The sequence below is a fragment of the Antennarius striatus genome, chromosome 16 (assembly GCF_040054535.1).
Source record: "Antennarius striatus isolate MH-2024 chromosome 16, ASM4005453v1, whole genome shotgun sequence".
Classification (NCBI taxonomy): domain Eukaryota; kingdom Metazoa; phylum Chordata; class Actinopteri; order Lophiiformes; family Antennariidae; genus Antennarius; species Antennarius striatus.
In genome coordinates, this window is record NC_090791.1 from 7,017,455 (window position 1) to 7,031,012 (window position 13,558).

Below are 13,558 nucleotides of genomic sequence, written 5' to 3' on the forward strand. Positions count from 1 at the left end.
CAAGCCAATCAACGCTAATTAATAGCGATCACGTGACCGTTCCTCCGCCTCAAAGATGCGTCCTGACGTGGTTTTTTTTTTTTTTTTGAGACCAAAATCGTATTAACCAAAGCATATAAAGTATAAAATGAATTCTTATTCTACTCAACTTTATTCGATTTCTTTAATTTTTGCCGTCGCGGCTCAGAATATTTCTTCAATCCTCAAAACGAAGAAAACTCCCGAGCAGCTGGCCCTACCTAGAGTCTCCTGCTCATCCAGAGGGATCAGAGCCGTTTTTGGTCCGCTGGTTAAAAGTAATATACACGTCAAAGGTAAGACCGCATCCTGTTTGTCCTAGAGTTCAGGTGAATTAAAAATGCACAGCAGTCGTCTCACTCAATGCCTTATTATCCATTAATGTTGTTTGGACATGGTTTCTCTAGACTTGTCAGGAGCCATAATCCCAGTGCGTCAGTCCCAGTTGTCCTGTGGGGTCAGACTGGGCAGAGAGAAAAACCACAATCTGTCGTTCTTCAGCAGATATGACAGCTGTTATGCACAAGTTCAGGTATGAATATAAGAATGCAGTAAATTACAGTCTTAGACAATTTTTCCTAGACATCAAATCATGGAGTTGCAGTTGAATTATCTATTCAGTCATTGTTGTAAACGTAATACAACAGAATATTCCCTATATGTTAAGTAATGCTTCCAGCCGTCAGTTTATATCACACTTTAGCAGTATTGTACTGCTTCTCTTAAAAGGCACAGTTAGGGTTGTGAGATTGTGACAAGTGTCATGAAGACACTGCTTTCAAACCCACAAGTCTCTCCCTGACGATCCCAGTTCTGTAAAACTACCTTGCCTGAAATGCAAAATGTCTTCTTGTGTGTCCATGTGAATGTAAATTAGTGTATCATTTCTTAGGATCTACTTTGTGGTGATTTTTTTACTCTCAGGGTGGCAGAATGGTCATTCCTCTGCGGCTGCAGCTGACAGGAGAAGCTAGATGGTTCAGGGTAAACATCAGCTGTCCTCTGATAAAGAGATATGGGGAGAAGACTCAAGTCACACCAGCACGTGAGTGGAGACGTCTGAAGAGCATAAACAAGCTATAAACAAGCTCAGTCACTCTGTCTTGTTTAGCAACTTTCCATCAGTGTAATACTGTTAAGACTTAAACTGACACATTGAAAGCCAGTTGAGAGATCTGAGTAATTCCTTGACAAAAAACTGATGCTATTGGTTGATATTGCAAGAGAAGGTTTTGACATGATAAGATTTATTGCCTGAGGTTTCGACATTGACAACATGGCTCCTCTCCAGCATTGCCAGGAAATTGTCTCATGGAACGAGCGCTCCGATTGGACTGTGGCCCCCAAGGCCTTTCAAGGGTTGCATGCTACGAATTGGGATGCTGTTACGATGCTTATGATTTCACCTGCTACTACAGGCTCAATGGTAGGACTGGAATTTGTCTCATGAAGGTATGATTAACATGACAATGGTTTTGCTTTGAGGAACTTAACAGGCCTACACTCTCCTGTGTTGGCACTTCTTGCAGCCTGTTCACTGGATGGACACTTTGTGTTCTCGGTGAAGACCACGGACACAGACGTGCCCCTCGATCCCAGTAACCTCGTCGTGAAAGATCATCCTTGGTGTCTCCCTGTGGTCAACACCTCAGATATGGCCATCTTCAAGATTGGAGTCATGGATTGTGGTGCAAAGATGGTGGTAAAAATAAAATCCCGTTTTTCAATGAACAAAATCCTCATATGGGATCATGAGAGGTCATTGTAATGGTTATGCAGACTTTTTACAGATCTGATGTTGTTACAGATTGAATTTAAAGTTTTACTCTGCTTACATAACTACAGAATCCTGTCTACTCTGCCTGGTGCTTAGGTGCAGGGAGATATGCTGATCTATGAGGTGGAAGTGGAAGAACTGCATTCTGAAAGTTCAGCATTTATGTGAGTTTTTAAAAATTCTGTACAGTATATTAATAAACTGATGACCATGAATGCACTGATAAAGATGACTCTCTCAGTCTCCAGGTCCAGTGTGAATATGATGAGTCAGATCTCAAGCGAGTAGCAGACTTGCTCTCCCTCAACGCGGTGACCAACCCACCACCTGTGGTCGCACTGGGAAACATAAAGGTGCAAATGAGACTAGCCAAAGGTAATACTAGAGGCCACAGAAGGGAATTACTCAAGTTTAGGTTTTATATTGCATCGAGTTTTTTTAATAAATTCTTAACTCTATAATTTTTTCCTGCAGATAAGTCGTTCACATCCTTCCTTTCAGAGGACCAGCTTCCGCTGATCTTGCCCCTGCGCGATGCTGCATATGTGGAAATCTCACTCGCTCAGCCGTCCCCTGACCCTACTCTCTCCCTGCGTGTACGGGACTGTTTTGCCTATCCTGCATCTCGGCACTCTGTGTGGACGCTTCTCTATAATGGGTGAGCTCAAGCCAATCAAAGCGGGAGCCTGGTAGAGGCATTGAAACTCCTCGCATAGGTTACTGTAGTTGGTATTTTTCTCCCCTTATGATCAGATGTCCCAACCCTCTGGATAACATGAGAAGCTCTGTCCCTGTGGATGAACGGGGGGAGACCATCTCCCACTCCCAAGTCAGACGGTTTGATGTCAAGACCTTTGCCTTTGTGGATCCTCAAACAGGCCGACCAAGTGTCGAGAAAGTGAGGTTATCACATCAATATATGACAGTAGTGTAACACGTGCTGCAACATCTGTGGTGACATACCTGTATTCTCTCACTTAGATGTACTTCTACTGTTGGGTGGAAATATGCACACATGACGTTGACTGTTCACAGCGTTGCACTATTATATGTGAGTTTTTTTATAAATCACCTTGTATAAATGTGGGGTACATGGTCTTAAATTGTGCTGATTCCCACACAGCATCTGAGGTTGACAGACAGAGAAGAAATGCAGCATCTGAGTCTGACCAGGATCAGCTGGTCTTTATAGGTCCACTGCTTGTAGGTCAGAACAACACTGAACAGAAGGACAATCCGTGTGTGACACAAAAAACAAGTAGGTCATGCTGACTAAACTGAAAGTCCCATGTGATGGACGGATGGAAAAATATTTCTTCTGTTCCTCAGTGTTTCAGGTGACTGTGTATATGCTCAGTGGTGTCGGTGCCGCCCTGCTGTTGATCCTGATAATCGCTGCGTGGTCAAGCATCAAAACGTGTCAGAAACCAGAAGGTTCTGATGCACAAGTTGACAGTGCACAAGCTCAATAAAACATTTCACAATTGATGCCTTCAAAGTTGTTTTTTTTTTAAACTTCTACCAGGTTTGTGTATGAGTTTGATTGGCTTGATTCAGCAGCAGTTACGTAAATTCTATCTGATGGAATTTACACAGAACTACATCCAGCAAAGAATCAGTGCTGTTGCAAATCCTGATGAGAGATTTTTTTTTCACCAACCACAGGATGGAGCATGGCAAATGCAAACAAAACAAAGGACTGCTTTGTGTGGAGGTACAGTATGTGCTCATTAACTGCATCCTAGTTTGGTATTTGTCATCAAGTCCTTTTTTTAAGTTGGTATTAATCACAAAAGTCCAAGGTTTTCTTAAGATTTACTTCATTTTATGAAAGGTTTAGTGCTAGCTGTTGTACCTCAGCTTAACAAAATAATTATCTTGATGATTTTGAAAATGGCAAACTCTTGAAATGCCCGTGAGTCAAAAATTTCTGTACACATTACAATAGGTAATGAGTTTATTAAAAATGTTCTGGGTTATAACGGACCCCCCCCCACACACACACAAAAAACTAAGTGAATAAAGCAAAGTGATGGTGATTTCCTCAGTATGGTTTGAACTTCCTCTGCGCCCTCAACAGAGCTATTCTTTGCTTATCCTCCTCAAATTTTTTCCTTAGTTCAGCAATATCTGGGGGGAAAAAAAGAAAAATATATAATGCATAACTTCCTGGAGAACGTTTTTCTCAAACTCCTCCACCGAATACTAAAAACTTCCATCCCAACTTACGTTCTTTCTGTGTGTTTCTATGCTGCCAGGTGTAGAAGTTCATGAGTTCCTTCCTCTTCTTCTTTCTCATCTCTTTCTGTAGAGTCTTATGATTGGCTGCTTCACTGCGGGGTCGAGCCTTGGCACCCTTTGGTCCTCTTGTGACTTTCACCCAGCCATCTTCATCCTCTTTTTGCTTCTCAGCCTGTTCCTTCTTCCTCTCTGCATCCTGTGACAAAAACAAGCCCCAAGTTGAAGCTTTGTTTATTAGTTTGGTGGCCGATGACTAGAGCAAACCTGCAGAATTCTCACCTCCTCTTTCCGCTTATCATAATCTTCAATAAAGGAGTCGACAATTTCTTGCAGTTTATACGGCTCAATAAAAGACTTTGTGTACTCCTGCATCCATTCTGGAATGAGATGGTACATCAATAAATAAAGAGTTGAAAACATCTGACCATTTACAACAGGGCTTATACAAAATAAGACACATTGTAGATGTGAATTCAAAAAATGCAACAATTTAGTCATTAAATGAAAAAAAACCTGCATAAAAAAAAAAGATCATGTTAACATCACTCACTCTCTACTCCTGTCTTCACTGTATGCTGTGTTGTACAGACCACCAGAGGCTCATTGAGTGGGTGTGATTTAGCTGCTGACAAACTGGAGGTGTTTTTGAACACAATGTAGCCCACTTTGAAACACTAGGAGAGACAAGAAGTATAAATACCCACCAAATATACACTTTTTAGAACAAGAACGGACGATATTTGGATAAAGCATTACAGCGAAGAACTCACTTGTTTTGAAAGTGGTTGGAAAAACTTGGACAACTTGGGTCCAGATTCCTGAGTGGAGCCCGGGTGTTCTCTCAGCTCCACGGATTCAACACAGCCAAACTTTGAAAAGATTTCCTTGACAACAGCCTTAACACATGAATCAGGAATGACATTCTGCTGTAGTTGTAGTTTATATTTGTATGACACCAAATGAAACATGAACTACTAATCCATATACAGTTAACCATTAGTACAATACTTGATGCATAAACTACCTCTGAGCAGTACGGAGGGACGTTGAGAACAAACAAGGTTCGATCCAGAGGTCTGTGTGAGCTCCTCTCAGCTCGTACTCTATGCTCTTTCACAAACAGTTGGTGCTGTGCGGCGCTGTCCGAACTAAACTTTAAGGAAAGGACTGAAATAGACAGGGGAAGAAACCAAACACACTTGTAACTTAGCAGCATCAGTAATCTTTAAAGCGATCGCAGCAGGCAGCTACAAAATAGCACTAATCTCCCACACAGAGTCAAATAAAAGGAGAATTCATATCCGATACTGAATTTAATTACAAATAAAATCTGAAAATATTGTTCTTTTCTTTTGTAATACCTGTAAATCCTTCAGGAATAACACAAGACTGCGCTTTCGCATGTTTCTTCCTGGACGGCGCCATTTTGGTATGACCTTTCACCCTGAGTGTTACCAGATCTCGCGAGAGAAACAAGCAAACGCGTCTACGGAAACGGGCCTCGATTGATTTACATTGAATCAAAATTAAAAATTAAAATTAAAAATTAAAATTAAATTTACACCTCTCACACACGACCATTATAAAACACTGCGACCTGGAATTTCACATTTTATACAACATTCTAGAAAGTGACAAGCCTGTCCGGTTCATTGCAACAGTTTTTTTAAAAAGAATTGTGTTCCATATTTTACATTTAAACACACATTATTATTACCGCGTTGTATTTACCACAAGACACAAGAACCACGGGCATTTTATTTTTTCTTTTACAACAGAGGAGACTGGCCACCGTGATGAAACTACGTCTTACGCCAATTTGACAGTTCCAACATTTCCCATGATGCAACTTGAGATCAAGTTTCATGAGAGTTTAGTCTTCCAAACTGTTGTCAGCCTGGTTTTAACAGCCTGTCATGTGTCACCTGTGCGCCAGAGAGAGAAAACTCGACTAACAACTTTTAAACTTGTATACTGATTACTTTATTTATAATTGATTATGAATTACAGTACTGTATTTAATAAAATAAAGTATATTGTGAAAATTGTTTCCTCGATGGTATCTTGTCATTTAATTTTATATACTATAGATATTATATAGGTGTACAAAACTGTGGTGAGATCAGTGATGTTGTTTGGTCTAGAGACAGTGTCACTGAGGAAAAGACAGGAGACAGAGCTGGAGGTAGCAGAGATGAAGATGCTGAGGTTCTCTCTGGGAGTGACCAGGATGGATAGGATCAGGAATGAGTACATCAGAGGGACAGCACATGTTAGAGGTTTTGGAGATAAAGTCAGAGAGGCCAGACTGAGATGGTTTGGACATGTCCAGAGGATAGTGAATATATTGGTAGAAGGATGCTGAGTTTTGAACTGCCAGGAAGGAGGCCTAGAGGAAGACCAAAGAGGAGGTTTATGGATGTTGTGAAAGAGGACATGAAGGTACTGTAGTTGGTGTGAGAGAAGAGGATGCAGAGGACAGGGTTAGATGGAGGCAACTGATTCGCTGTGGCGACCCCTGCAGGGAAAAGCCGAAAGGAAAAGAAGATATAACATTCAGATTTCTGTAAGTAATCTTCTCTAAGTATCTTGATGCGAAAAAGTAACTGACGACTCATTTAAAGACAGAGACTCAGTCATGGGGCGTAAGATACTTCTATTTCTCCTTGGTTTTTTTTCTACTCTGCCCTGTGCCCCATCCTTTCTGGGCCAACACTGTCACCTAGTGAACACAACCATAAGCTCAGCAGGAGTCAGCTGCTGTGCAAGTTAGTTGTGGTATTTGTAGAAGCTTGATCCATAAATAAACTATACAACACTACATATCTCATGTCATATTTAATTTGGTGATTGTAGATGTGAAAAGTGGCATAAAGGCATTCATCTGTTTAGTATGAAGAGGATGCAGAAGACAGGGTTAGATGGAGGCAATTGATTTGCTGTGGCGACCCCTGAAGGGAACAGCTGAAAGGAAAAGAAGTCTGTTAGCTTTCCCATCTCAAAATACTTCATTACATTTAGCTTTTATTTGTTTGGCTTACACAATCAAAATATAACCATTAAAAAACTTAAAAACCACTAGAGTAAAAACATCAATTCATTAGTAGCTTGATTTCAAGAAAGCTTGAATGGTTTATGTATGACATGAAAAAAAAATGCATTATCATCATCATCATACAGGAGGGACGAGTCTCAGACAAACTTACAAATCAAAATATTTAATGGTGACATTTTCACGACAGATCTAACCCTCTAGTCTCATGACTGGCAAAGAAGAATGTAGGCATTGAATGAATGAAAATAAAAGAGAAAAGTACTAGAAAGCATTCAACATACACTTCTTCAAAACTGGACAACTAAGTTAAATCAGCCACAAACAGCCCACAAAAATCTGGATGTAAAAATTATGTTAATATATGGTGACTGCTTTGAAACTGATTTACTTAAATGAGTGTTTGAACATTTTCAGTCATTTCAGATTTAGGGGAGGGGGGAGTTGAAGACAGGGGAACTTTATTGTACGCTCTACATTCAAAAAAAAAAAGATGAGGAAAAAAAAAAGGGTTTACAGATAAAAGAATTAAATGCACCAGTAGGACTCCCAAAAAATAAACCTTCGACAAAACGCATCAAAAGTGGCAAAGGTGCTTAGGATCTGTCACTTCTTATGTCTCCCTGTCACCTTTCATTTTTTGAAACTGGGACTAGGTAAAGTTTAACTCGACTATTCTTTTTAAACAGCCAAATGAATAGCAAAAAAATAAAATAAAAACAAAACAAAAAGAACAACACATGAATATAACTTTGCATCGTCACTACGGTGAATTAAAACAGCTTGCACCAGGCCTCTTCCCAGTGATCCTTCCTCAGAATAAACTGGTGATATTTAGATGGTAAAAACAGAAAACGACATGTTGCACAACCAGATAAGAGAAGTTATGTATATCAAATATGTAAAAATCAGCTTCATATGAGAGAACATGGGCTGCCTGCTGTCAAGGTGGAAAACCCAGTTTATATGTGAACACTGATTATGTAGCTATGATAAACGTTTTCTAGAAGACAGGAATTATATCTTGATGCGAAAAGCAGTGGCCTGTGAGCTGGGAGGCTCAGTGGTGGTGGTGGACTGTGTGGTGGACTTGAACAGAGCCTTGAGAATGGTCTGGGGGTCCACTTCTGGAGTGGGCTGAGAAGAGGCTCTCTGACTGGCAGGGCGAGTCAAGGAGGAGGGCAAACCATCTCTCTTTGTGCCTCCGCCTGTGCCAGGAGTGTCACTCAGCCTCCTGTAGGAGTCAAGGAAAGGGACATAAAATAAATGTATAGAGAAGGCATTCCTTAGGTCTAAGTGGATGATCCAATCACAAAATGTATCATCAGATTATCAACCACACCACAGAAGCAACCATAAGTGGTCTAACTGGTGTGCCAGACATTAGTACTCTAAATCAAGTCCTGTCCGGACGCTCAACGCCTCACGATTTTCAAGTTATTACTTGTAACTGTATAGAAGGAATGTCAATAGGTTTATACATACAAGAAAAAAAATCAGGCAATTAAAGAAAAATTAAAGCTCACTTGGCAAAATGCAAAATGTCAGATGTTCATCTAAACACATTATTTTGAAATGAATTAAACCGTTTGAGCTTACGTACAATAGAATGGGCTGATCAGAAGTGATGACATTTCCCTGAATATGAAGGTTACACTTCATGGGCTGGCCTGGAGGTGGGCAGAAAAATAGTGATAACATAAATACAAAATACACATATGACACAGAGAAACATGAAAAGAATTAGGTGTTAAAATGGAAGCCTTTGTGATGTTGAATCATATTTAATGTAGTTGATCTTAACTGGCACTCACCATCCAGGCAGCGGTTGTTGTACTTCCTGTATGCACTCACTGCGTCCTCTTTACGTACGAACACCACTTCAGCAACACCCACTTTCACCAGGCGTGCCCGTTTCAAGGCTCCGCACACACAGAACAGTTCCTGATGGCGTACAGATGGAGAATACAAACACACCCGATGAGTCAGCACAGCAGTACAGCATTCGGCTCATAACCGAACACCTTATAAAGCAAAAGGTTGTTCACAATCACGGTGATTTACTCACAACAATGTCTTCCTCTGTGACCCGGGGATGGAGGTTGTTCACCGTTATTTTTGTCCCCTCCAATGGACTGAAGCTGGGCTACAGAGAAATGTGACATATATAATGTAAGAGGTCTAATTAAGAAAATGGTTTTTTTTTTAAATTGAAATTAAATGTGTGCAAACACAATGATGATGTCATCATCATCATCATCATCATCGGGCGACAAGTTCACAAAACCAACCTGCTTTGGTACTAACACACTTTTTTCCTTTGAATACATCAGATATTATTCTACTTCCCCCCTTAGGATCCCTTTCAAGGAACTTTGAATACATGTAAGTGTGAAAACCACTGGAATGCCAGAAATAATCTGTAAGCTTGGCATTAAAAGGAATTTATTTTGAGATCCGCAGTGAATGCTAAAATCTGCATCATTAGGCAGTCCCACAGGAACTTTCTGGTGTCATCTTTTGTAATGTCAACAATGACAACTACAAATCCTTTTATGACATTGAATTTTTGTGTAATTTCCTGTCACATGCAGATTGACTCTTTTATTAATTCTATTGTTTTTTGTTTTACAAAATAATTTTTGAGGGTATCTAAAGTTTAGTGAACTAAATTTCTTCCTAAAAGGTTTAACTAAAAATGTGGTGTTAGAGTGTAAAAATAAACTTTCAAAGCAGCTCCTCATCTCTGGTGATGGTACAACTGGAAAAGCAATGAATCGTGTGTATTTTTCAGCAGGTATACTTTTGCAAAAATTACACAGAATAATAATTTTAACAGTAGATGGAGATGAGCTTCAAGAACTGAATGGAGCAGAACAAGAAGTACCTGAGGGGGAGTAGGAGCTGTTGTGGCAGTTTCTGCTGTGCTTTGTTGGAGAGTCCTGGAGACTGGCTGTAAAGCTGCGGGCCTGGGAGCAGCCATGCTAGTGCTGGGACGGGTGGGAGCTACGGGGACGGGAGGACGTGGGGCTGTGTATGTGTCGTTTTTAACAACCTTAGTTATCGGGGTTGACATGGAGAATGTAGAGCCCAGTGATCCAGGCTGTGCAAAAGAAAGAAGAGATTAGTTTCAGTTATGGGAAACAGGTTGAAAGAGCAATAAGCAGGTGCTTCATTGTCAATATTGCCATAGGTACATATTTAATGTTAAAAAAAAAGAAGGTAAAATTGTTTCTTTAGCCTGCTAGGACTGGATGAAGTTAGTTCTGCCTGTCTTTTCTATACCTCTTCCTTGAGAACCACAGATACTTACTGTAATTTGTTTCTGATGGCAAAACCCAGATCTCATTTAAACATACACTATAGTTAAAGGAGTAATACATGGACAATTACTGACACAAACTCCACAATCAACTCAGAAAAACAACTATTGCTTTTACTCAATGTTGAACATGTTTGAGCTATGAAACAACATCTTGTCTCAACAAGTTTCTATAGACCCAGCAACTTCCACACTCAACACTGACATGAGAGGTTAAGTCTTGATATCATTGAAGAAAAAAGTTAGAATAACTGTAACATGAGACATGATAATCAATAATCTCAAAATCCCAGATCATTGCACCTGTGTGATCACCCATGTGATATGGTTAAGCGCTATATAAATCAAAGTTGATTGATTGATTAATCACAGATGACTGATAGCTGGTATCTCGTGCCACAAACAAGAGCAACGAGTGAGCGTTACACAAGTGCAAATGTGAAAGAGCGGTTGCAGAATTTAGCAGAAGCTAAGATCATACTGTTTTGGTTTTAGTTACTGATTTGCAGATGTCTGCTTGTTTATTACAAGATTTGACAAGGACACACTTGTTCCTGTGCTGTTGTCTGAATGGAAGATAGTGAAAATTAATTAATCTACTTATTTTAACCGCTGAGTTTTACAAATGGTCTGTTTTGAAATAAGCAGGCAAATAGGAAGATAATGGTCACATAGAAAAGAAATTGTTGCAATTGTAATCTTTTTTTCACGTAAGCTATAAATGTGAGATTCCTGACATACGGATTTAGACAACATTTATCATCAATTTAGCGGTTCTTACCCGTGATTGTACCATATTATTAGCTGCAGTAATCTTGATTTGTTTACTGGTAATACCGTCACGTTCCTTCGAGATAGGCTGCAGGAAACAAAATCCTATTATAATATCATGTTCACAATCTACGAACACAAGTTATCACACCATTTAGACATTAAAAAAAAGATAAGAACATCTCTACCTGTGAAGCTGAACGTAGCCCACTTGATAACCCAATTGGACGTTGCTATGAAGAGACATCAAACATTTATTCTAAGCACATCAAGGCCTTTTTTATTTTTACACACAACTGCACATCAGATGCTGTGTCACCTATTTTCTATTAACCAAAATACTTATTTTAACCTTACCTGGATGGTCTTGATGATTTTTAGGGGTGGTGTAGGAGCACTCTGTATTTGTGTCCCTCCAATGCTCCTCTTGAGGCTTAGCCTATCACGAGCATCCATCATTCTTTTGTTATTGTTTAGTGGTACTGTTGCACCACCTCTCACAGTCAGTCTTTGTACATTAGAGGGAAACTGCCTTGTGTTGAAATTGGTAAGATTGTTGTTAGTGTGAATCTGTATCTGTGGCACGAGTGCCTGGCTCTGCAGATGGTTTGTTATTGCTGTTATTTGCATGCCCTGTGCAGGAACACCGAACTGATTTTGCCCCTGTTTGCGTGAGTTGATCATTTGGCGAGCATCCTGCATCCCCGCTCCACCCCTGCCACGGATTTTGAAGCGAGCATCTTTCTGACCCAGCTTGTCTCTGGCATCTTTCACTTGAAATCCTAACGAGAGACAAGGAGAATGAAATTTTGCATAATTTCGTCAGACATACTTTATGATACGTAGTTTCTCGACTATGAGAATGAATATGACCAAGTCGTGCAGCCTTTACCTGTTCCTCCTCCAAGCCGCTGTCGGGCGTCATTCACCCCAATCTTCTGCCGGGCATCAAAACTCTTGCCAACTCCTCCTGCACCCCGTCCAAACATTGGTCTAAGACAGAGAAAACTGTATTTATCACATAACACAACAATGAAAAAGATTATGTATTTAAGGTTACGGAACGTGAATCAATTAAGTTGTTTGTGATATTTAAATTGTTATGTTTCAATTCACAAAGATCAGTTCATTCGTAGAAAATAATTGAGCGTGCTAACGAGATGAGTCTGATGAGTAGAGCTACAAACATACGTAGACTAACCATACTCACCCCACATTATTTACTCCACAATATTTACTCAATCACAACATTGATATTTGTTTGGTAAAAATCCAATGAATTGAACATTTAGGATAAAAGTAGATGTATGTTGATACTGCACGCTAGGTAGCCTAGCGTTAAGCGGTAGCATTAAGCTAACGTTATACAATGGTGAGTACAATTACCATTTTTTGAGGTAACTCAACTTTTACCTTTATCTGTTACTACAATAAACTGCTAGGTTCTAGATTTGATTGTTAAAGTACCTTTTAACTGGTCCTTTGATGTTTATACCGCGCTGTCGTATAACTTCATCCAAAGATACGTCTGCCATTTTCTTTCCGTACCGTACAGCGCATGCGTGCTTGAGAAGTTCCGCGGACTACGGAAGCTGAAAAGGGACAGATACATTATCCTGAAATTAACAACCTGAGTCTTTTTTTTAACACGTGTAAAAACAAAATCGAATAGCAATTTTAATGTGATGCACAAACAGAGATACCACATGTATCAAAAGTAAACCATGTATTCATGATAAATCGGTGATCGATTAATCCCATTATAAACTACTACATGCCTCGTTACCCATGATTCCTTGCGCCAGATTGTCGTAGGAAGCGCTGTGGTTTTGCAGGGTAAATGTAGATAATAGTCATAAAGACACGGCTTTGTGTAGTTTTTCTAATTTGAAACTGTATGTACAGGTAATTTTCTATGAAATAATGATCTATCAATTTCTTATTTTTAAAACCCTAATATAGAGTGTAACGACTAGGTGATTAATTCCATCGTCGGCGAGTGACCGGTATGCCTTAAACTGATGAGTAAGGAAAATAACGACGCGGGGTGACGCCCGTGTCCTCGTACAATTTGCGAGATAAATTTTTGAACGGGTAAAGGTCTGCTTGTTTAGGTGACTTGCCTACTTCGCGAGATGCCTAGCGAGACCAGGACCTTCCCCGATACCCACTACCATGTCAAAAGGAAATTTAAGGATTTGAAGGAAGAAAAATGATCAGAAAATCGTGGATAAAATGGTTTAAATAATTTGCACAATTGCTAAATATGAATAAGCATTGGTTACCAGGCGAATACATACATAGTAATAATGGGATCTACACATATCTCAAATAAAGTATAGCCGATTATATCACAAGCTTGAAAATACAAATTGAA

General features: G+C 39.7%; 3 protein-coding genes and 1 non-coding gene across 4 annotated transcripts; 2 read left to right on the forward strand and 2 right to left on the reverse strand.

Moving 5' to 3' along the window:
- Positions 1 to 127: 127 nt before the first annotated feature.
- LOC137609343 (zona pellucida sperm-binding protein 4-like) lies at positions 128 to 3,267 on the forward strand. Its single transcript, XM_068336322.1, has 12 exons — positions 128 to 314; positions 426 to 550; positions 943 to 1,063; positions 1,310 to 1,444; positions 1,548 to 1,720; positions 1,892 to 1,959; positions 2,037 to 2,170; positions 2,270 to 2,453; positions 2,549 to 2,693; positions 2,777 to 2,846; positions 2,919 to 3,053; positions 3,125 to 3,267. The coding sequence occupies exons 1-12, from the start codon at positions 128 to 130 to the stop codon at positions 3,265 to 3,267; spliced, it is 1,620 nt and encodes a 539-aa protein (XP_068192423.1).
- Positions 3,268 to 3,734: 467 nt separating this feature from the next.
- Positions 3,735 to 5,461, reverse strand: rrp7a (ribosomal RNA processing 7 homolog A). Its single transcript, XM_068337493.1, has 7 exons — positions 5,398 to 5,461; positions 5,061 to 5,203; positions 4,807 to 4,932; positions 4,587 to 4,710; positions 4,316 to 4,413; positions 4,025 to 4,232; positions 3,735 to 3,925 (listed from the first exon to the last, which is right to left on the reverse strand). Exons 1-7 carry the CDS (start codon positions 5,459 to 5,461, stop codon positions 3,840 to 3,842), a joined length of 849 nt encoding a protein of 282 aa, XP_068193594.1. The 3' UTR covers positions 3,735 to 3,839.
- A 1,777-nt stretch (positions 5,462 to 7,238) lies between these two features.
- poldip3 (polymerase (DNA-directed), delta interacting protein 3) lies at positions 7,239 to 12,764 on the reverse strand. The gene is made up of 10 exons (XM_068336596.1): positions 12,649 to 12,764; positions 12,074 to 12,174; positions 11,539 to 11,963; positions 11,370 to 11,414; positions 11,192 to 11,269; positions 9,976 to 10,191; positions 9,157 to 9,234; positions 8,903 to 9,032; positions 8,692 to 8,758; positions 7,239 to 8,322 (listed from the first exon to the last, which is right to left on the reverse strand). Exons 1-10 carry the CDS (start codon positions 12,714 to 12,716, stop codon positions 8,106 to 8,108), a joined length of 1,425 nt encoding a protein of 474 aa, XP_068192697.1. The 5' UTR covers positions 12,717 to 12,764; the 3' UTR covers positions 7,239 to 8,105.
- A 425-nt stretch (positions 12,765 to 13,189) lies between these two features.
- Positions 13,190 to 13,343, forward strand: LOC137610395 (U12 minor spliceosomal RNA). The gene has a single exon (XR_011038486.1). It is a non-coding gene; the product is annotated as a U12 minor spliceosomal RNA (small nuclear RNA).
- Positions 13,344 to 13,558: the final 215 nt, after the last annotated feature.

Excerpts from the sequence above, each read along its gene's own strand:
- rrp7a (XM_068337493.1), bottom strand. The coding sequence starts at position 5,461 with ATGGCGCCGTCCAGGAAGAAACATGCGAAAGCGCAGTCTTGTGTTATT. Across the intron at positions 4,414-4,586 it reads AGTGAAGACAGGAGTAGAGA|AATGGATGCAGGAGTACACA; the intron begins GTGAGTGATGTT and ends ATCTCATTCCAG. Across the intron at positions 4,233-4,315 it reads ATGATAAGCGGAAAGAGGAG|GATGCAGAGAGGAAGAAGGA; the intron begins GTGAGAATTCTG and ends TTTTTGTCACAG.
- LOC137609343 (XM_068336322.1), top strand. The coding sequence starts at position 128 with ATGAATTCTTATTCTACTCAACTTTATTCGATTTCTTTAATTTTTGCC. Across the intron at positions 1,064-1,309 it reads GACTCAAGTCACACCAGCAC|CATTGCCAGGAAATTGTCTC; the intron begins GTGAGTGGAGAC and ends GCTCCTCTCCAG. Across the intron at positions 2,171-2,269 it reads GCAAATGAGACTAGCCAAAG|ATAAGTCGTTCACATCCTTC; the intron begins GTAATACTAGAG and ends TTTTTCCTGCAG.
- poldip3 (XM_068336596.1), bottom strand. The coding sequence starts at position 12,716 with ATGGCAGACGTATCTTTGGATGAAGTTATACGACAGCGCGGTATAAAC. Across the intron at positions 11,415-11,538 it reads AAATCATCAAGACCATCCAG|CAACGTCCAATTGGGTTATC; the intron begins GTAAGGTTAAAA and ends GTCTCTTCATAG. Across the intron at positions 8,759-8,902 it reads CAACAACCGCTGCCTGGATG|GCCAGCCCATGAAGTGTAAC; the intron begins GTGAGTGCCAGT and ends GCCCACCTCCAG.